Below are 21,982 nucleotides of genomic sequence, written 5' to 3'. Positions count from 1 at the left end.
CGCGACATCGACCCCCTGTTATGTCTCCAGAAGAAAAACTCCGAAATTCACGGGAAAGGTAATTTCGCGAAACGGGGAAAACGAATTTTCGATAGTTCAACGAAGTCCTAATGTTCATCCTCAACTGAAGAACATGAAGAAAATTGAGTAAAGCAAGCAAAAGAAAAAAAAAAATTTGCCTTCTGTTTTCTCGGCCTGGGCTCTCTCACGACGATTCTTTTTTTGATGAGGAATGTGATTTGTTAACGTGTTGCGAAATATTACAGAAATTCCCCTTCGTTGTGTGGTGCAAGACGTGATTCAAACAAAATATGCAAATAAAAATCCCAGATGAAACCCCGCGGAAAACGTTAACACTGTGCTAACTAACACCCTTTAACTCCCATGATCTCATTAGCAATTCTCCTAACTGTCTGCCACGTAAATCTTGTGATATTAGTTCGGAGCACTTGGTATTGGATCGACTAATAATCCACTAATTTATATTTTTCTTTATTGTCATTCATTTTTTTGTATTGATAATGTAAGGTGAAATTCTGTCTTGGTTACCCATGGGAGTTAAAGAGTTATGACATTCTCTCAGCCATATCTCCCTATTTTCAAGATTCTGTAATTTTTATTTCCCCAAAAAATCAGACTTGACTTCTTTCTTCGACTAAAGAGCGAAAAAACGAAATTCTAATAGTTTTGACCATATTTTGTTGATAGTAAGCTTAATATTCATTTATAATTTTAGTGGAAGTTACGGGTTCTTAGCCCTGACCCAAAAGAAAAGTTAAAAGGAGTTAAGATGAGTGGATAAGGCCTTAAGAATAATAAATAAATAGATTGACAATTCGAGAGAGTCAAAATCATTTTAGTGGTTAACCAAAAATACCTGAAACAATGGACCAATGAATGATGGCCATATTTCGTAATCGGCAGCTGCACCCCGTGAGCTGTGAGACTCTTGTTGACTTACAATTGTTCAGCGATCCTCGTCTTTTGTTGAAAGGGAGATTAAATTTCACTGCGTTTGATATTTCACACAACATGTACTTCAGCAAATATATAACTCTTTTACAACTGCAGTAAGTCAAGGTAAGTGGAATCTGGAGCCTTCCTGCTTTCGATCCCGCGCTCGATCAACACTTCTGGTGATTGAGTCACTATTTTTCAGAGATAATAGTCCGTGCTTTTTATATAAAATGACACAACATATCTTTTTAAAGAAAGAATATAATGCAAAATTTGTATAGATTTCTTCCCTGTGAAATCCTCAGAGGATTATCACAAATGCACATAAAGAAAAATACAAATATATGCGTTTGCCTGAAAATCTCGCTACGAATATTTTGAAAATGGTTACTTTCAGAACAGTCCTCCGGCACTTCAAGACAGCATAAACATTTTTCCTCTTTTGGTTCCTTTTTGCAAATTTTTGGTGTTTGCCACTGGTTAAAAAAAGCATCACATTTTTCTATCGCAGCACTGTTAGTAAGCAAAGTGTCATTTATACCAGGAATACAAACAATTTATTACCTTTTCCGTTCGTTTTGGCTGTTCGTTATCTTACTCAAGCGATAGTCATTGCTTGTATTCTCAGCAGGACTGCATATTTGTTTTTCTCGTATTTTTTACCCAAGCGACGATAAGAGGTGTCAGCAAATTGTAGTCATAATCATTTCAATAAAAATACCAGCCGGCCAGCCGCCATTAGCGCTAAAATATATGTTCTAATGGATCATGTTCCTAACTCTTTAAGATAAAATCTTCGTTCACAGTCGGTATCGTCTTAATTTGCTAGTGAAGGTTTTAATTAACTTGGATTCGACTCTCCTGTTTTCTGCGCCCAGTGCGAAGTTTTCCCACCTTCAAGCTCTCTTTTCGCATGATTTATGCCGATAGCAGGATTTGGAGGTGAGTATAACGTTGCATTATTTAAGACCTGAAATTTTTTCCAGCCATTTTATGCTGTATTTTATTCTTACACTGACCGAACTCCTCGGAATAGACGACTACGAACAAAATTTCCACATTCGTTCTTGAGTTGTTCAATTAACATGCAGCGTGCAACAATGTTTCGGTCTTTTTTCCTTTTCAAAAAGGTACGTGTTTCCTCGAAATACTGTATTGTCATCATGGCAATTTATTCAGACAATTTCTTTATTGTTTGCAGAAACAATCCTCGTCGAACTTTTGTGAAAAATTGTTTCCAAATTTCTTGAGCTTTGTCCATTTTATTTGCTCATCCCTCGTGCTTTACGTAGAAATGGCCACATCCCAACCAGTTAAGTCCTGGTGTGAATATTTCGCTTCGATTCAACACTCCCTTTAAAGACGGTTTTGTTGTGGTAATTTTAATTACACACTGTAGGGTTGAATTTGCACCTGCCTCCAAGCAAAATAAACCGCTATCCCCGATTTGCATTCGTTTACATTACGTTCATGAGGGTATTTTTTCTGCGGCTCATTACTTTTTCTTAACTTGCCGACTTCACTAGTTTCGGTTGCTCAAAAAGAGTAAAAAAAACAACAGTGAAAAAAAGAAAGCCACTTCCGATTTGCCATTCTCAGAAAACGTGGAAGCAAATTTTGAACTGAAATTTTTCACTAAAAGATGGAACTCTGAATAATTTATAAACCGGGTAAGAATTTAATAGATCATAAATATTTTAATTGAAAAGAAAACTATGGAATAAGCTAATTCATGAACAACGTAGAAAGCTGTTTCTTTTCATCTTCGTCTCTGGTTCGGGGACAATTTAAACTTTGACGATAAATTTCTTATTCCGCAGAATTCAATATGTATAGAGTCAAGATTGGATTCATCGTAGTTCTGGTTTGCTTCGTTACCTTGCCTGCTGCTAGCTATTCAAGTCATAAATCGAAATTAATCCCTGGGACTCGTGAGATCCGGCAAGAGCGACGAACGCGTGAAACCCGTCAGGCACATTCTAGCAACACCAAATGCCGATACAAAATGGCTCTTTTGGACGTGCCTCCATATATAATGAACACAGCTAGTAACAAGTCAAACAGAGGCTTTATGTACAAACCGCTCATGGAGTCTATAAATAACGTTTGTTTTGATGAAAAAAAGTTAACGGAATCTCATCTGAACTGCTTGCTGGATCCAATCTTTGTACGTGACTACGACGAGATGATCAAACTGATTAAAGAAAAGCAAGTGGATTTTGCTTTTCCTATTCTGTCCGACATGAAAGCTAAGCTGACGACTGAAACCAATGTCACGGTCATCCGAGCATTTGTCTCATCCGGGTGTTCAATGATAGTGAATACAAAGTTATGCGAGCAGGATTCGCGGAAACAGTTGATGACTTCCATCACGTCACAGTGGCCGATATTGGCTTGTATCATACTTTTATCAGGAATATCTGGGGTTATCATTTGGCTTTTTGTGAGTATCATTGGCCTAGAAAACGTATTTATAATGAATAAACATTTTTAAATGCTGGAAGTTATTGCATACGCAATTTAATTTTTTAGGAAACTTCAAAGCGCTAGAGAATTCAATGATGAATTAGTCTAATCTCATGATTGGCCATCTTTGTTCATTAACACTCATAGTGCTTAAACTTATCGAAAAAAATACTCGAAATTAACTTAAACTGTCTGAAATCGAAGATTATCGCGAAAGATTTTAATCAGGTAAAAGAAAATTGTGTTCCTGAGATATCGAAACGGTATGAGCGAGCTCGTAGCGCGCGCAGGAGTAGGTCGTTATAATTTAAATAATTTGGCTTGTGGACGGATGTGTAGTATTCATTTTAATACCATGCTTTTGTTTTGAATCCCTCAGGAACATAGAGAAAATGAAGAGTATTTTTCACCATCTTTTGCAATTGGATCGCCTCAGGGGTTCTGGTGGGCAGTGGTATCACTTACAACAGTAGGGTAAGTCATCTTATTTTTCTTTTGTTTATTAAAAAACTTCGCGGGTTAGAGAGCAAAAACACTGGCGGCACATCGTCATGTGCATTTTCTTCTCAGCGACCAGTCAATATTTATCGCCCTAGGGAGGGGTCAATTATTTATTTTTTTTGGGGGGGGGGGAGAGGCGGGGTTGCGTGGTTTCTAGAGGGAATGGGGTGGATATGGGTCGTTGTCAACCGAGTATAACTGTCAATGGGGGGGGGGGGTATGGTTATTACAGAGCCTTATGGGGGTATCAGGTAAATTCCACCTTGACACAACCAAAATCCTCCAAACCCTACCCCCCTCCCCCTAGCGAAAAATATTAGTTATGATTAATTCATGGACAAATCTCATGTTTTAAGCACGGCTTAAAGATATAAAGACGCCGCTAGCCACCTATTTCGTTGGAAAGCTTGCGTTTTTGAACCACGTATCTTTGCTCTCTTAAGGTTACTTCCCATCTTCGCAGGTGTCCTTCGGGAAAAAAATCGTACGCGCGCAAGTTTTACTAAAGTCCTAGCAAACTATATAGCAGAAGAGAGCTTAATAACTGCAGTTTACGAAGAAAATATAATTTAAGCGACTTTTATTTTAAGGAAGTGTCAGAAGCTGGAAAGGCGTGAAACGACCGAAGGTTCTTCTATTGAATTTATCGGGTATCGGATGCCACAGTTATTCACATGGCATCAATCAACAAAAGTGTGTCAGGCTTCTTCGATATTCTGATTGGTTGTCTAGATGTCGGCATCTAAAGTCGGAGTTGCTAAAATACGGGAGGTGTGTTGCGTAAATGGAAGCGAAACAATCTCCTGTTTGGAGAACATTAAGTTTGGGAACCTTTATGAGCTAAAATCTCGCATTTGATTTTGGGAGGAGTACAACCACTTTGACCGAAGTTATAGGGTATTTGGATTTGACAAATTTTCGTCTAATTTCGCCGACATCCTAGGAATAATAACAAACGAAAATGTGTCGAAAAATTTTGATATTTGAAATATTTGTCCCATTGCGTCCATTAACGCAACACGACCGGCATATTTTTTGCTACTCCAACTTTAGATGTCGATATTTAGACAACCGATAAGAATATCTAGAAAGCCTGACACACTTTTGTTGTTTGATGCTTTGATACCGGCTCCTGACCGGCTCCTGACACTTTCTTAAAAGAAAAGTCGCTTAAATTATATAATTATCGCAAAATGCAGTTATTAAGCTTTCTTCAGGTGTATAGTTTGCTAGGATTCTACGAACTAAAGCGCGTACGAATTTTTCGCGAAGGACACCCGCTAAGGTGTGAAGTAACCTTAAGTCGCAAGCTGCAAGATTGAACAGGTTTAAAAGCGAAGGATAAAATTTTCAGGAATGGCTATTCACGTTGAATTTTTCTCTCGAAGCTCCACTAGGTCTATGATGAACGTTTTTTTGGTTAAAATAAAAGTGTTACCAATTTTTACCCTGAATTCTGTCAAGAATATAAAAACTGTCAGATGGAGCTGCGCTTGTACTCACACCAGAGCTGGATCAAGGGTTTTATGACAGGGGATCCCAAGCTTTGATTCAGAAAGCACAAAGTAAATTCTCTTTTTATAGTAGAACCTAAGATAAGTAAATTTCAACTACTGTTCGTAGTGACATGCGATCCTGACGTTTCAGTAATTCTGGTTGTAAAAATACCCAGGTCCAGATCCCTGGATCCTCATTCTGTATCCACCCCTATAAATTAATTTTTGTCTCCCTTTTTAGGTATGGTGACAAAATACCAAGGTCGATTCCTGGACGGCTATTTAGCATAATTTGGATCCTTGTTGGAGCGATATTGTTATCGCTGTTCACTGCCATGGTCACAAATGCTATGAACACTGCTCTGGATGGCTCAAAATGCAAAGATATCAGCGGTAAAGAGGTGAGAGTTGTCAAAAGTAAAAAATACGAAGTTGACAGCATTGTCTGTGTTATTTCCATAAACCTGGCTTATCAACTCATTTTAATATTTCTATGGATTGATGATAATCTGGTAAATCATGGCCTTTAGGGTTGATGCTAACCTTACACGGGCAAGGATAAGAGTGGTCCCTTCTTTTTGGTAAAGTCCGTCGCACCAATCAAAAACACAAAAATAACAAGCACAAAAGTAACCGTGGAAAAAATTGATATTGGTGCGCCGCGGCGTGCCTCATCTGCACATCTCCGCGCGCCACACTATCGTCCATTTGTGTTCTTTTGTTCACTGATATTTTTTGACTCGTGCGACGGACCTCTCCGAAAAGTGGAGACTGCTTGCAGTCTGTACACAAACTCAGATATAAAAAACAAGACAAAAAAAAAAGAAAGAAATACGAAACATCTTGCTACGGCCACCCCTGAGTGTGTAGCATCATGGTCTGAGCTGTCAGACTCGTTCCGAGAGCCTTCATAACTTTCTTCGTAGAATCTATCACCAGTAATGCCCTCTTCGCTGACAGAATCACTCCACAGCCTTTCTAGAATCTTATTAACTGAATACTTACTAATTGCCAGCAAATTGTAAGTGTACCTAAAAATATGTGGAGATTCCAAGATGACAGATAATTTGTACTTGACAAGAGGTAAAGAGGTGAGAGTTGTCAAAAGTAAAAAAAAACGAATTTGACAGCGTTGTCTGTGTTATTTCCATAAACCTGGCTTATCAACTCATTTTAATATTTCTATGGATTGATGATAATATGGTGATAATCTGGTAAATCTGGCACCAATCAAAAACACAAAAATAAAAGGCACAAAAGTAACCGTGGAAAAAATTGATATTGGCGCGCCGCGGCGTGCCTCATCTGCACATTTCCGCGCGCCACGCTATCATCAATTTGTGTTCTTTTGTTCGCTGATATTTTTTGACTCGTGCGACGGACCTCTCCGAAAAGTGGAGACTGCTTGCAGTCTATGCACAAAATTCAAACAAGAAAAAACAAAAAGAAAGAAAAACGAAACATCTCGCTGCGGGCCACCCTTGAGCGTGTAACATCATGGTCTGAGCTCTCAGACTCGTTCCGAAAGCCTCCATAACTTTCTTCGTAGAATCTATCGCCAGTAATACCCTCTTCGCTGACAGTATCACTCCGAAATCTTTCCAGAATCTTCCTAACTGAATACCAACTTATTGTTTGTAAATTTTAGGTGTATGAATTGCGAAGTAATCACGCAATTCACCCAAAAATATGTGGAGATTCCAAGATGACAGATCAAGTATTCACCAGGCCCTATTAAGTTTTTTTACGTGCGATTTTATTGTTGATTTACCATAATATGTAAGCACTGTTCCTTGAGACCTATCAATTACTGACTATTGCTAAGTGAGTAATCTGATTCATTACTTACTAAGTTCGTCCTTGTAACATTGAAAAGGCTAAAGGATGTAGTCGCGTGCAAGGGGGAAAGGTTATGAAAAAAATGAACTCACCCAACACATGCGCAAGAGAAGATAAAAGCTGTTCTTATGTAGTGTCATTCACCTTAGGTTGGTTTGTTTATCAAAAATACTGATACACAAATTGTGGCAAAGCAGTTCGACGCGAAGATAATTGGTAAGTAACAATTTTCGCTGAGGTTATATCTATTGACAACATTCCGTTCACAAATAAAATTTATAAATGCCTCTGTCTTCCTTAGTAAATTAACGTGACGATGCCATACTGGATTAACGAAGATCAGGCATGTGCTCCTGATTCCTGTCTCACCGAAGGATTCAGGGATAGTTCTGATTTCACCCGACTCCGTGGCAATTATTCGTTCCGGGGCAAACGCCAGTATGACTTCCCATTCAAATACAAACGTACACGAACACAGAGCCACGAGAGTGGGGAAGAGGAGGGAGACGGGGAGGGGGAGGGGATTGACTTCACCCAGACGGGAAAGTCCTCCCATATCATGAGGCCATACCTTAATTTTAAAAATACATGTCAGTGACACCTCTTCTGACAAACTACCAACTGGATAGTCTAAAAGGTTTTTTAACCTTTTTTAAGTGACTTCCCTTGTGACTGGACTGATCCAGAAATATCTGATATTACAGTGTTTAGAAGCCTGCAAGAGATGCAAGAAAAACTCAGTGAAGGAACCATTGGAAGAGTCCTTGTAGATCGAAATACTGCATTTTACTTCCTCGATAAATCCGGACTGAAAAAGAACAGGCAGATACGAATGATTCGCAATATCGATTATCCTATGGATTATTACTTGGTGCATGTATACACGGCACCAGTGAACGTTACAAATGACACCGATCCAGAAATTGGCAAGAGAAAAAAAGTGGTGGAATGTGGACCAGCATTAAAGGAATATTCCACAGATTTGCGCGGAGAAAGTAAAAAGGCCTCAGGTGACCTGGTACCCGCAGAACTGCAGGTAGTCTCCTACAACACTTATGAACTAAAGTGGTCAAGAGTAATTGTTGGTACTCATGTCATTTTTTTGATACACGACCATACAAAAGTTTTTTTTTTTGTCGCCATACGGCTTTAACTGGCCGGCAAAATATGAGAGGTTCGTTTTAAGTAGCTTTAGCCCTCTGATGATGAAAGAATGCTTGCAAAGTGGCGGAACACCTTCTTCTACAGTTATTAGACGCTTTTCTTTAGTCTCTTATCCTTTAACACCCAGAGTCAATTAACAAATAACCTCTTCCTATAATATTCATGCATTACCTAGCAAACAGGTCATGGAAATACTCAAACTTATCTGGTAGGAGTTGTTAGTATATACCACACAAGTCAATAGTACTTTTCGCGCGCGCTGATTGGCTAATTCGGAGGTGAATAACAAGCAGTATTCACCTCTGAGTAGCCCAAGAGACAAATGGCGCGTCACCAACCATTTTTTGTTGTAATGAGGGAAATAAACTAATTGTTTGTTGTCTGTTCTGGAAAAATGAGAAAAGAAGGACTCCTATGGAAAACAAGGACTACCCTTGTCCTTTAAACAACTCTAAGTGGTTGAGTCTATTCTTCTTTAATGTTTTTTTTGTTTTTAGACAACAGCCTTATTTGATCAAATGGATGGTTTATTCTCAAGTGGCTCAGAAATAACCCGGTTTATCTTATTTAGTCTTCTTGGGATATTCCTCGGACTTGTCATCATTGTAATGGCTTGGGAGGGCTTGAATTCCTGTAATCCCGCGATTCTAAAAAGGAAAGGTAAGTTTAACCCCTGTTGAAATATTTTGATTCAATTTGTCCTTGTTCTACCATCAACAAACATTGTCATTTTTTCGGAGGGCGGGTCCGAGGTTTTCGCGGGAGGGGGGGAATGCGTAGTTTTCAGGGGGTACGAAGGGAGCACCTATCAGAGCATAAAGGGAGATCATTAGAATTCAACAGAGCCTTATGGAGGATCAGATAAATTGTGATGCAACTCAAATCCTCCGAAGTAACTCCCTCCCCGTCCCTAACCCCCAATTTTATGATAGATACTGACCGTTCCCAAATACAATTTTTTTTGCTTAATTAGGCTTTGACAGATCCCGCATTTCTTTAATTCTTCAGATATGCGCAAGTGTGACCGAGGAAGCGAGGAAGATAATCCAACCCACTTTAACAGGAAGAAATTCGTGGCGGAGAATTTTCAGAGTCTTGAAAATAGACTCAGAGAATTATCTAGCGACTTGCAGAAGATTAAAAAAGACTTTGCTGAAGCTCTCTTAATCCAGGAAAGTGATGCGCCTCATGACACTTATTATGACACATTATCATAAGGCGAGAAATTGTACCGTTTAAAGAGCTTTATCTTATTTTATCTCATTCCTATGAGCAGAGTTTGTAAATTATTAGTAATAACATTCTATCTATATGTTCTTCTGGACGAAGGAATTCATCGTTATGTCATTTGTCACATTTCGACAGCCACCAGACGTTTTCCATACGTATTACAGGTAATTTTCGGTTTTAAAAACCCTCTTTTTCAAGTGAGCCAAGCTGCAAATCTGTCTTATGAAAATAAGTTTCATTTAACATGTATCATTCTCTAATCAAAGGTCTTGCAGTCATCCATGTTTTAGAGCAGAGGCCTTTGTTACCTCTGACATTTTACAGCAAAGAGGAAAAATTTAAATAGTCGTTGGTCAAATTGCAATCATTATCATAAATAAGGTAGGTAAAGTCAGCATAAGAAACAGTCGGCTCATTTGTTCTGTGCTTCTACTCAGTCCCCACTTCGCCTTAGACGTCTTCCAATGGCCTAATGCATGGTCAGTGCACTGGACTCTGGATCGAGAGGTCTGGGTTCGAGACCTGACGGGGTCAATGGGTTGTGTCCTTGGACAAGACACTTTTCTCTCCCATGCCTCTTTCCACCTAGGAGTATAAACGAGTACCAGCGGATTGTCAGAGAAGCCTAATAAAATGCTGGGGGTGACCTTGCCTGGACTGGCAACTGATCGGGTGGGGGGTTGGGGGAATAGTAATACTCCTCTTTATGCTAAAGTGAAACTGGGATAAGTTCAGGCTGGGTGGGTCAATTTCCTGGACTATGGAGGCAAGGAAGGCCAGTTTTAATCTTCTAAAATTATTGTATGGCTGGGGATTTTTGCTGTATCCCTAACAAAATCAAGTGTTGACTCTTGTGATTGAAACTTTGTACATAGAGGAGTTATGTTCTGAGAGTTGAAAAACAAAACCAAAGTTATTAAAGCAACCAATCAGAAGAACACTTTACATTATCATTAACAAAGAGAACTCAAAGTGAAAACAAGCAAACTGCTTCAAAAGCAGGAAAAATGGGAATGAGCAAGTTGCAGTTGCTATTAGTTTTGCATCCGCTAGGTTGAGACGACAGCTCGAGTTTTCTGGGCCAATCAACCATTAGAGTTATTATTTTTGTTATTGTAAATTGGTCTAGATAAGATCACTTGATGTTATTTGAAAATTTCATTACTTAAATGATTTTTTTTTTAATTGATAAATTGAATTCGTCATTTATTCACTAGTTTTTGTTCGATTAACCGATACATACTATTATATTTTCCAGTTCACTTCGCAGCTAGATAATTGTGTAATAGCGGAGCTTGCCTTGCACGGTGCGCTGCAACGCCTCATACCCTCAAAAATGATGGTAACATAATTGTAACCCATCAAGCAGAGACGATTTTATAGTCAAGACATAATTTTGTAATTTTATTTTGCATAATACTTTTGTTTATTAGACTTAAAATCTGTATCTGGTCTGTATTATAAACCTTTCCATTCTAATGCTGTAGTAGAAGCTATTATATGTGAGTATGTTTTACTGCCGCGGCTATTTTCACGAAAGAATTAAAACTAAATGAAAACTAAAGGTTGAGCCAAGACTGTAAAGTTATGACTTTCTTTTTTCATTCCTTCTCGTAACTAATTTTTTGGCCAACATTTAGGATTCGTCATCTTTTTCTTCTAATTCGTTAGCCCATTCCTGTAGTTGCTTGCCGCGACACGATTAATCTGTTCATAGTAAAAGAGCGAACCCAAAAATTCTTAGTCAAGGGAACCAATCATCTAGTGTGTGAGTAAGGTCCCTAAAATAAATAGCTGTGGACACTATTTGATCCAACATCTAAGGTTATTTTTGCTTTGTTTTGTTTTTGTATTTTTTTTCACCTGCAATTATAACTATACATTGATCATATTTCTTGATCACTAAAAGTAAAGATTCCTTTAATTACTTCACAAGTTGTAGCTTTCGCTTGTAGCATATATAACGCTTCAGTCTTGCCTGAATTTAAAAAAATCAGCGACTACGGTGCAAGATTCAAGTGCAGAACGGGGATGCATTTCTCAGAGAGACATCACCTGGATTGGATTTTATTACCTGTAAATGAATAATAGTCCTTGACTGGCAGTTATTCTCCTATAATCAGTGTTTTTTATGCTGCTCTATAGGCACACGGATCTATTGGTTATATACAATATCTAAAAACTTTGATTAAATTGTAAGGATTTGAGGATTAGGGACGTTTCCAAACGATTAACTTTTAACCTAGAGTCTTCGGTGACCACTTGCATCTGCCCTCCATAATTTTAAAAGTCAGCGGTTCCAAAAGTCTCCTGAAATGTTATAAAATTTCCTGCTTTTTGCGAAAGAAACTGAGAAAGTGACCAGCCAGAAATTACACTTGCATTCGTTTAACGAAGCGAAGAGAAGTCAAGAAACAATTATTGTTATATTATATCTTTTATGATAGGTTCTTCCTTAAATAAATATTAAAGAAAGGAATTCTTCATTTATACTTCCAATTTTCACCACCCATTCTCAAAAGCTTGCTTTTTTCCAGCACCTGTGAAATTTAATTTCATAGAGTAGAAACAAACAAACCCAGAAGCTAGGCACTGAAAAGCAAATACCGAAGTTATTATTCTTAACCCTCGATTCTGTTCATCCGTCAGGACGGACGAGGTAGAGTCTGTAGTTAATAGCGCGAGCTATTTCATCAATAAACAGCTAAAACTGATTGCAGTGGAATGAGAAAATTTTTAAACTCTCTTGGTTCACTTGCTACCTTTCTCTGAACATAACGTATTGATTTGTTGGCCTAAAAACCGAAAGTAAGGAAATTAAAAAGGGAATAGGAAAAAGGAAGGAAAAGAATTCAATACAATTCATAATAAACAAGAAGTCAGTTACGTGTCCTATTCTGTGTGACATATTCACCTTCTTTTTTTGCTCAAGTTAAAAATGTACCACTGGCCATGGAAATCTCAGAAAAGTAAAATGCTATCTGAGTTTACTAGTGGCAAAATGTTTTATATGTTATACTATTGTTTCTGCATTTTTACTCTTTCCATTCAGATCAAGCATATTAATAGAAAATGAGCGTTCTTTTGGTCTTGAGTATTCACAAGACAAATCGTTCGCGGCACCTTCAAATTCCTCTTTTAACTTTTGTAGATCAGACGTTATGTCTTTTAGTCGTTCCTTGAAATCCAGGAAGTTTTGCATCATTGACATCTTCCTGCTATTAAGAATCAGTCCTAGAAGAAGGATTGTAGAGGACATTTAAAGAAATGAACCACTAAATTAATCCCTGAACATATTACTTTTGTCTTTCCGATTGTCAGTACACAAATAGTCGATATTTGATTTAGTCATTAATCGTTTACATGAATGACCATTTTCTCACTGAAAAACGGACTTACATAATTACTTATTATTTGACTGACAGACCGACCTTTCAATAAGTATTGAACTGTTTCATGTAACGAAGGTTTCCACATTTCTGATTAAAATCTCACTGGCTGATTGGATGACTGACCGACCGACTGCCTGACTAACTAACTGACAGACTGACCGACTGACCGACTGAAGGACGAGGGACTGTCTCATTGTCTTTTATTGCCATCTGAATTTAAAAATATAGAATTACACCAATACCACGAATTAGTCTGGCTGACTGACAGACAGACTGACTGACTAACTGACTGGCTGACTGACAGACAGACTGACTGACAAACAGACTGACTGACTAACTGATTGACTGACTGATTGCCTGACTAACTAACTGACAGAAACTGAAGGACGAGAGACTGTCTCATTGCCTTTGATCCAGGGCGTGAAATTGCGCCTAATACAGGCGCCAATGCGACTAAATTTTTCACTTTGGCGACCAAATCCTGAAAGTTAGTCGCCAAATTGGCGACTAGAACGTTTCATCATAACCTTACCAAGAGATATAGTGAATTAAAAAGATTTGCAAAGATAAACCCGCGGCAAACTTCCTCGTTAAGTTTGTTTCCAAAACGTAGCATATGCATCTCGATCGATAACTAGACGCCATCTTGGATTTAGATGAGCCTGAACGTTGTATATCATCCATCCTAGTGTCCACTTTGTAGCACGTTAAAGATCTTTTCCCTAACTTAATTTTGGAGGGTCTATCTAGAACGCTGACAGCGTAAAGAAAGATTTTGTTTGTCTTTGAAAATGGCGACCAACTTTTTTGGAATTGGCTACCACTTTGAAGAATTTAGGAGCCAAGTGGCTATCAGAAAAAAAAGTTAATTTCACGCCCTGTGATCGCCATCTGAATTTAAAAATATAGAATTACACCAATACCACGATCTATATTAATTAAGATAGAACAGTTTTCTTCAAAAGGTATCTGTTTTATATTTACTCTGTAGGAACCTATGGTAAATTAATTTAAGAAGTAGTTACCTTTTCTCTTCTTGCGTACCGTTGGTTTACAGTTGATGTAGACTTCCCAAAGTTTGCCGATGATCATTAGGAAGGTAAGTATTCCCAACAAGGCCAATAATATAAATTTGGTCATTTGTGAGCCGGTGGAGAATAACACTTCCATTTCATCGGACAAATCTGCTGTCTACAAAGAAACAAATAATTTTCAAACTCTTGATTGCATCGGAATAAATGCTAAACATGAAGAGAAGAATGGCGCGTGGTGAAATATAGAAAATTCACAAAAAAAACAATTAACTACCTGTAATTCGGCAGGGATAAGTTGCTCTCTGGCAGTTTTTTTTGCAACTGCAACCACATCCGCTGATATCTCTTTCAGGCTTTCCCCGCAAACCGAAAGCTCAGTTTTTCTATCCAATACTTCGTTCGTGTCATTCGGTGACGCCATTACATCATGGCTCACGTGAGCCAGTTAATATTCCATTGGATAATCGATGTTACGAATCATTCGGATCTGTCTGTTTCGTTTTAAACCAGATTTATCCAAAATGTGAAATGCAGTGTTGCGATCCACTATTACTCTTCCAATTGTTCCTTGGCTAAGACTTTCTTGCATTTCATCCAGGTTGTTGAACTCTGTTAATGAAAAATTTATTTGATTAGTTCGTCAACGCAAATTCTTACATTAATAAAATGAGAAAAAGCGGCGGACAAATTTCTCTTTACAGTTTTGATACAAAAGTATATGAAATATAACTGAAATTAAAAGGTCATTTTTAAGCTTATTTTTTTACCTTCGTAGTCGTTCCTGAAGAACAATGGTCATGCAACGCGTTATACAAGAACATTGAAATAACCTGAAAAGAATTACTTACTGACAAAGTCTGCGTCCAGCTCCATAGCGACTATATGCGTTTCAGGATTCTTGTTGGACACACCCACCTAACAAGTAAATTAGCGTCAGACAAATTTTTATGTGCCAGTTGGGCCCTTGTAGATTGCGCAAGAATGATTTTAGGTCTATGTTTCATGTCTATTTTCAGGTTTTCAATGTCTTGTAAGAAGAGGGTTACCGCAGTATAGAATCGTTTGTTGTCTAAAGGAGTGGGCATACCCGTAGTAAAGATTACATCGTTTATAGTTCCCGCTTTTACAGGCAACAAAATAGCGCCGAAGAGAAACTTACATTTTGACTCGTCAAGTCACTGCTTCTCGTCTGGAATCCAATAGTTAATTATGTTTTGTCAGAGCAAGTATGTATCTCAAAATGAAGAAGATTTCATGTTTAATTGACAACAAATATATACTTTAGACTTCGTTTGTTTCTTTTTTCTATTTTTGTAAAGCGCACTTAAATAAAAAGTAGCATAATTTTCAAAAACGAGTTTAATTTTGAGCACCATTTGAAAAATGATCGAGTAATACCACTAGCATAATATGCTACTTTTACTAGCACAATCTATAAAGGCTTATTGCCAGATGATAAGTACTTTCCTCTTGCAAAGAATATGAAAAACCTGTACAACGAAAGTACACTTAAGTTGTAGTTCCGGAAAGACCCACCCTAAATAATAGGAACAGGGAAGGCATTGTTGTTGAAAGGGCCAACAATATCCGAAGTTGTACAAAACCAGAACAATTTTCCACTTCGACAATCAATTAAAATTGTTTAATGCTAATTTCATTCTTCCATACAACTTGCTAACTCGGACTCAGGTAGCTCATAATTCCTAGCTTAGCTGTTCGAAGTCTGAGTAGCGCTAATCCGGGGTTAATTTCATGCGGGTTTCTTTACACCTTTGTTCAGCAACCTCTTTCGAATAATTTTCTCTATTTTTTTTTCCTAAGAGCATTTAATAAGTGTGGACAAATCGTAACAACCTTTCTTTACAGCTTTCAGATCTTAAATAAGATTTCACATTACTGCTGAGTTATCTGAACCCTGCTTTTAACAACTCAGCCCTGTGACTCAAAGGTTTGAGTCACAGGGCCGAGTTGCATTTTAGCTGTTCCTGAGTTCGATCGATGAGGGTAGGATCCATTTATTGGTAAAATAACTTTTCCAGGGAAAAGCCTTTCGACGCTTCGTTTAGGATAAATTGAAAAATGTAGGGAATCTAATTTGAAACCAAGAAAATAATCAACTAATATTTCCTTATAATATCACACCTGAATCAAACATTAGGGTCACGAGAATAAAAGAAATGATCACCAACTAAAGAAACTCTTGATTGTTAAAAAAAATTCTTTTTTCCAGCACCTTAAGGAATGTATAGAGAAAACCATCGAGAAGAGGCATAATGATGTTAGGGTGCAAAGGGTTTTAGGTATTCATGTTAGGGTTAATAACCTTTTTGCCACCGATGTCCCTACATCTCGTACCATCCAGGGAAGCTTGGATAGCATTTGTCATTAAGGCGGTGAACAGCGACAACGTTATAGCTCCTATCAGAATCCATATTATACCAAATGAACGTCCACAGAAGGTTTTAGGCGTCTTATCACCGTACCTAATGAGAAAAGGGAACCAAATATCTTCGCGCTTTGAAGATAGTGTAGTAAGTATAGGAAGAGGGTTGTCCATTACACCCAAACCGCTACGATTCGTCAAGGCAGTTTGCGAATCGTTCTACCGGTTAATGCGGTTAATGCGTCTCGTTATACCGGAAATCTGATAAAGCATCTCTCATTAGATGGAAACTGGAAGTCGATTTGCAAATTACTTAGGAAATATTTCATAAGTAACTGTCAAGGGTTGTTGAAAATGTTGTCGAATTGAACGACTCGTCTAAGTTGAAGTCGACCCGTCACACCAGAAGTCGATTTGCAAGACACTTAGAAAATATTCCGCAAGTGGCCACGAAAGGGGGTTGCAGATTTTGTCGAATCGTACGACTCGTCGCAGCTGATGTCGACCCGTCATACCGGAGGTCGATTTGCAAGACACTTAGAAAATATTCCGCGAGTAACTACGAAGGTGGGTTGGAGATGTTGTCGAATCGACTCGAATCGAACGACTCGTCACAGTTGATGTCGAACCGTCATACTTCCGGTGTGTAGATTCGTCAACGACCGTGGACAAATCGTAGCTGTTTCACGCTTTAAGAACGTGGAAGGTTCACGTTGTCATTTTCTCTTTTCATGCTACTCATTTTCACTCATTGCTTACGCCCCTCGACTTTCGGTATGTTAACGCACGATTCGACTTCCGGTATGCTATACTAATCATTTTCAAAAATTACTTACCAACCTCTACTTCTGGTATGTTAACGCACGATTTGACTTCCGGTGTGTCGATTCGTCAACGACCGTAGACGAATCGTAGCGGTTCAGGTGTGCTGGACATGTATATATGTAAAAAAATAAATAGATAAAAAACTGAATCATGATTTTAAGATATGCAATGGAAAATTCTTTTTCTTTTCTTTGCTACTATTCATTTTGCTTTATAAGCTGTGAAGAACTGTAAACGAGAGTATCCCGATACCACGTAACAACTAGTTATCTGTAAGACTGGAAGCCAATTGAAGAATGGAACCCTGGTGTGGTGAAGATATTGATAAACCCGACACATGTATTAATTTCGACAAAAAAATGGGTTTTACAATTTTGCGTATTTTTGGTTACATTCAAAGCACGCTATGAAAAAAAAATCCCACTAATACCCAAATTTAAATCAAATTACCCTACTGTTGTAAGTGATTCCACTGCCCACCAAAAGCCTTCTGGTGATCCTTTCGTGAACAGGGGTGAAAACTGAGACGCGTTTGAACGGTTTTCCTGTCATGAAAATCAGTATAACTGTTTAATGAATTAATATTATGCATAAAAAAACTAATATTATGATGACATTTAGTGTGGAGTAAATACATTGTTTAGAAAACGCTTCAAGCTTACTTAAGGCCCTGCTACAACACACAAAGTTTGCAGCAGTTTTACTGTATCCGAAATTTTGGCAACTTGGTATAAAATGTCCTTATTTGATAGTTTGCGTCATTGCAACGGTCTTTTTCACTTACAAACAAACAAACATTATTTGTAGATTCATGACTTGTAGGGCATTACAGTTTTCTTTTATATGTAGACGATATGTTTTTCTTTCTTTATGTGAGGTCCTTTTTTTAGTCTGGCTTTCTATTTCGGTGAAGTGATAGGGTGTGCTTAGCTAACCGTTTACTCAAAAATGGTGCTGTCGATTCCTACTCGAACTATTTTCATGCTAAAGCCGTGACAATTAAGTTTGAATCTAACCTTACGTTGAATTAAAACTAAAGAGCTTCAGAAGCTGAGTATAGATTGACGATGATAAGCCTTAACTCCTACCAAAAGCCAAATAATCACTCCAGATATCCCTGACAGCAATATGATATAAGCCAATATTGGCCATTGTGACGTAATGGAAGTAAATAACTGTTCCCGTGACTCTGCTTTGCACTGCTTTAAGTTCACAATTATTGAACACCCGGCTGATGCAAATACCCGGATGAGTGTCACACTGTCTAGAACGGCAAGTTTTTGTTTTGCATCCGATAGAATTGGAAAACCAAAATCAACCGACCCATTTTTAATCAATTTCACCATCTCGTCTTGATTTTGAACAAATACTGGTACCATTTTACAAGCTATGGGGTCTGTTGCTTCTCTACCAAAGCAAGCCATGTGCACAAACCATCTTAGGGTATGATACATAAATCCTTGGTTAATACTTTGGTTCATTATGTAAGGAGGAAAATCTAGCAGGGCAAATTTGAATTTGCATTTCTTTTCTTTATCTTGTTCCTGACGAAGTTGAAGCGTTTGGCGAACTTGACGATGTTGCCTGATTTGACGGGCTTTGCGCACTAATTCCGATTGATCGATTGAATCAAGCTGGAGCTTTTGGCTGCTGGCAAGCCATAAATCGCAGCAAACCATTAGACATAGGACCAATCTCAGAGTTGCAACATGCATCGTTAACACCGCCAAGATATGATATATGTTAGAAACCTCCCCTGAGGCTACCAGACTTCAAGTTGTGTTCAGATCTAACCAAAAAAAACAAACAAATAAACAAAAAAACCACAGATGCAAAAGTCAGAACAATATGTTATCTGTTTGTAAGCTTGCTGTTTTATACTGCATGGGTGCAATGCAAGAACATATCTCAATGTGATTTCCATTACACTTACATGAGAATATTCACGAAGAAGACGCCATGCACTTGAAAAGAATGGAACGAAAATATGATTTTGACCTTCTCAAAGGACTCGAAGAAGTTTTTTATGGACAAAAAGTTCTAGAGTTGTCATTGAGGTAGCGATATGCATATGGTACCGATATGCAAAACACCGCGTCAATGTATTTTTTTTTCTAACGCTGCAGATGCAGAATATTTTGAGTCCTGGGCTTTGACCCCAGATTGAGCGAATGTTATTGTACAGTTATTTGTGGGGAAGAGAGCGGGGGCGGACTATAAACACAATTGATGAAGTCTGTCGAAGGGCTGCATAGAAATTTGAAAAGACGAACGCGTTTCGATGATCGACTAAGAAATTGGGAAAGTTGACTTTTAATGAAAGATATTCAAAAGGGAATCAGTAAACATGGTGCAGTATGATTAATAATCATTATGGGAAATATTCAGAGCCAGGCAAATAAATGTGCTTTCAGCTGGCGTTGGCAAAGCCAAGAAATTATTTAACAGTCACTACTTCTTCTTTTTTCTTATGCTTAAATTCTGCTACTTAACGGGATCGCATTGGCAATTCAAAATAGGTCACAAAAATTCTGAATTTGGGACAGGTTTTCGTTAATTTTAGGAGAGTCCAACTCCAGATAACAATATCAACAAAAATTTTAGAAATTAGGTCGCCAACTTCTGTAAGGATAAAAAGCGTTTGGCGAACTTGACGATGTTGCCTGATATCACCGTGACGGTCTTTACGCACTAATTCCGATTGATCGATTGAATCAATTCGGGGCTTTTGGCTGCTGACAGGCCGCAAATCGGAACAAAAGAAGAGACATAGCGCCAGTCATGCAACATGAATGGTAAAAACTGCCGAAGAAATGAATTACTGGAAAACCTCCCTTGCTTGCACACTTGAAGTTTTGTTGTGATCGCAACAGATAGCGCTGGTTCTTCAGAGAAATATGTTACTGAAAGATGATCAACGCCAAAATATAAGTCAATATTCGAACATGAACAAGCCCATTTATGTTATACTTTATAATGCATTCGTTTTAAGGAACGATACTTCTCAGGATTTCCTTAATTAATTCCTGATCGTTTAAAGTTGGAAAGAGGATAGCCGATAGATTAACGAGTTTCGTTATGGTTTTTCTTTTCTCATCGTCTATGATCATACAACAAAAGGGAAATACATCTATGATATTTAGGAATTTCAAAAAGAACTTTTCTATATATGTCGATGTCCAAATGGTTAACAGTGTAAAATAACGATGAATATAGGAATAAATACCATATTGCGCACGATAATCGAACGGCAAATACGAGAAAATGCCTGGGAGTAGCTGCATTCGGTTGGTGAATCACCGATAACAACGCGTTTTATTTACGCAAACAGCTAAAAAACGCCAGTAAACATTTTATTTCTTTACGTTGACCAACCCGTGAACGTTGGAAGACCGTTGTTTTCAAGCGTTTTCTACGCATTTTCTGTCCTAGAAAATGGAAGGAAACGCTCTATCTTCGACGGAAAACTTCTTTCAAAGCAATCTTTTGCTACTGGAAAACACCAGTAAGCAACGAATTCAAATCATTTTCCCACCTGACACCGTATTCTTAACACCAGGAAAACAATAGTTTTCGTAGAGTTAACTGTCAAGGAAAACTGTTGGATAATGGAACAAATACTCCAATTTGCCGACTCGAAAGCAACGGGAAAATGTTGATTTTCTTGTCGGAAAATGTCAGAAAAATGCATAAATAATGTTGCGTGTTAAATATTCAGAACTTGTTTTCCGAACCGGTGAACACCATATGTTTCGCAATGGAGTGCGTACAAAGTAATGAAATAAACAAATACCTCAAAACATATCTATAGATGTCCAAATGGTTATTGGTGTAAAACACCGATGAATATAGGAATAAATACCATTGTTCGCACGATAATCGAGCGGCAACCACTTGAAATTGCGTGGGAATAACCGCATAAGGTGAATCGCCGATATCGAGGCGTTTTCTCAACGCAAACAGGTGAAAAACGCCAGAAAACATCGCATTTCTTTACGTTGACCAACTCGTGAACGTTGGAAGACACGTTGTTCTCAAGCGTTTTCTACGCATTTTCTCTCCTAGAAAATGGAAGGAAACCCTGTCTTCGATGGAAAACTTATTTCAAAGCAATCTTTCGTTACTGGAAAACACCAGTAAGCAACGAATACAAACCATTTTCCCATCTGACACCGTATTCCTAACACCAGGAAAACAATAGTTTTCGTAGAGTTAACTGTCAAAAAAAACTGTTGGATAATGGAAAGAATAATTCAATTCGCCGACTCGAAAACAACGGGAAAAATTTGAATCCTCTTGTCGGAAAATGTCGGAAAAATACATGAATAATGCCGCGTTTTCAAATATTCAGAAATTGTTTTCCGAACCGGTGAACACCATATGTTTCGCAATGAAGCGAGTACAAAGTAATGAAATAAACAAATACCTCAAAATATATGTAGAAATAACTGTGCTCTGTACTATTGAAACGCTTTAAATCCTGAAATCATCATTCCGAAGTTCATCATCATTATTCACGGAAAACACGTCAGACGTAAGATGATTCCGGACAGCTGGTAAACGAGGAGGTAATTTAAGTTTGAATTAGAAATAACATGCAAATAACAAATGGTGTACGACAACACTATTCGTTTTTAGCTTTTTCTCTTGCGACTATTTAAAGGCTGTTTAACTTTTAGACTCATCGATGGCTTC

The 21,982-nt window shown here is 38.0% G+C and overlaps 1 protein-coding gene and 1 pseudogene across 6 annotated transcripts; one reads left to right on the top strand and one right to left on the bottom strand.

Annotated features, from left to right (window-relative positions):
* Positions 1–933: 933 nt before the first annotated feature.
* On the top strand, positions 934–11,230 carry LOC113673695 (uncharacterized). 5 transcript variants are annotated; one of them, XM_089188914.1, is made up of 9 exons: positions 934–1,080; positions 1,764–1,899; positions 2,778–3,400; positions 3,803–3,897; positions 5,662–5,821; positions 7,409–7,475; positions 7,964–8,295; positions 8,921–9,083; positions 9,432–11,230. In XM_089188914.1, the coding sequence occupies exons 2-9, from the start codon at positions 1,878–1,880 to the stop codon at positions 9,638–9,640; spliced, it is 1,671 nt and encodes a 556-aa protein (XP_089045040.1). In that variant the 5' UTR covers positions 934–1,080; positions 1,764–1,877; the 3' UTR covers positions 9,641–11,230. The 5 variants fall into 5 exon arrangements, 4 of the variants coding, with proteins under 4 accessions (XP_089045040.1, XP_089045044.1, XP_089045041.1 ...); XM_089188915.1 differs by having other exon boundaries at positions 962–1,080; positions 1,787–1,899; XM_089188916.1 differs by having other exon boundaries at positions 971–1,080; positions 1,836–1,899.
* Positions 11,231–12,537: 1,307 nt separating this feature from the next.
* LOC149036789 (uncharacterized) lies at positions 12,538–21,828 on the bottom strand (annotated as a pseudogene). Its single transcript, XR_016181505.1, has 8 exons — positions 21,714–21,828; positions 18,376–19,076; positions 17,738–17,832; positions 16,403–16,562; positions 14,928–14,994; positions 14,354–14,688; positions 14,071–14,236; positions 12,538–12,887 (listed from the first exon to the last, which is right to left on the bottom strand). The product of XR_016181505.1 is annotated as an uncharacterized LOC149036789 (transcript).
* Between the last annotated feature and the right edge of the window lie 154 nt (positions 21,829–21,982).

This window comes from Pocillopora damicornis, chromosome 12, assembly GCF_964200805.1.
Source record: "Pocillopora damicornis chromosome 12, jaPocDami1.2, whole genome shotgun sequence".
NCBI lineage: Eukaryota > Metazoa > Cnidaria > Anthozoa > Scleractinia > Pocilloporidae > Pocillopora > Pocillopora damicornis.
This window is presented reverse-complemented; position numbering and strand designations above follow the sequence as displayed.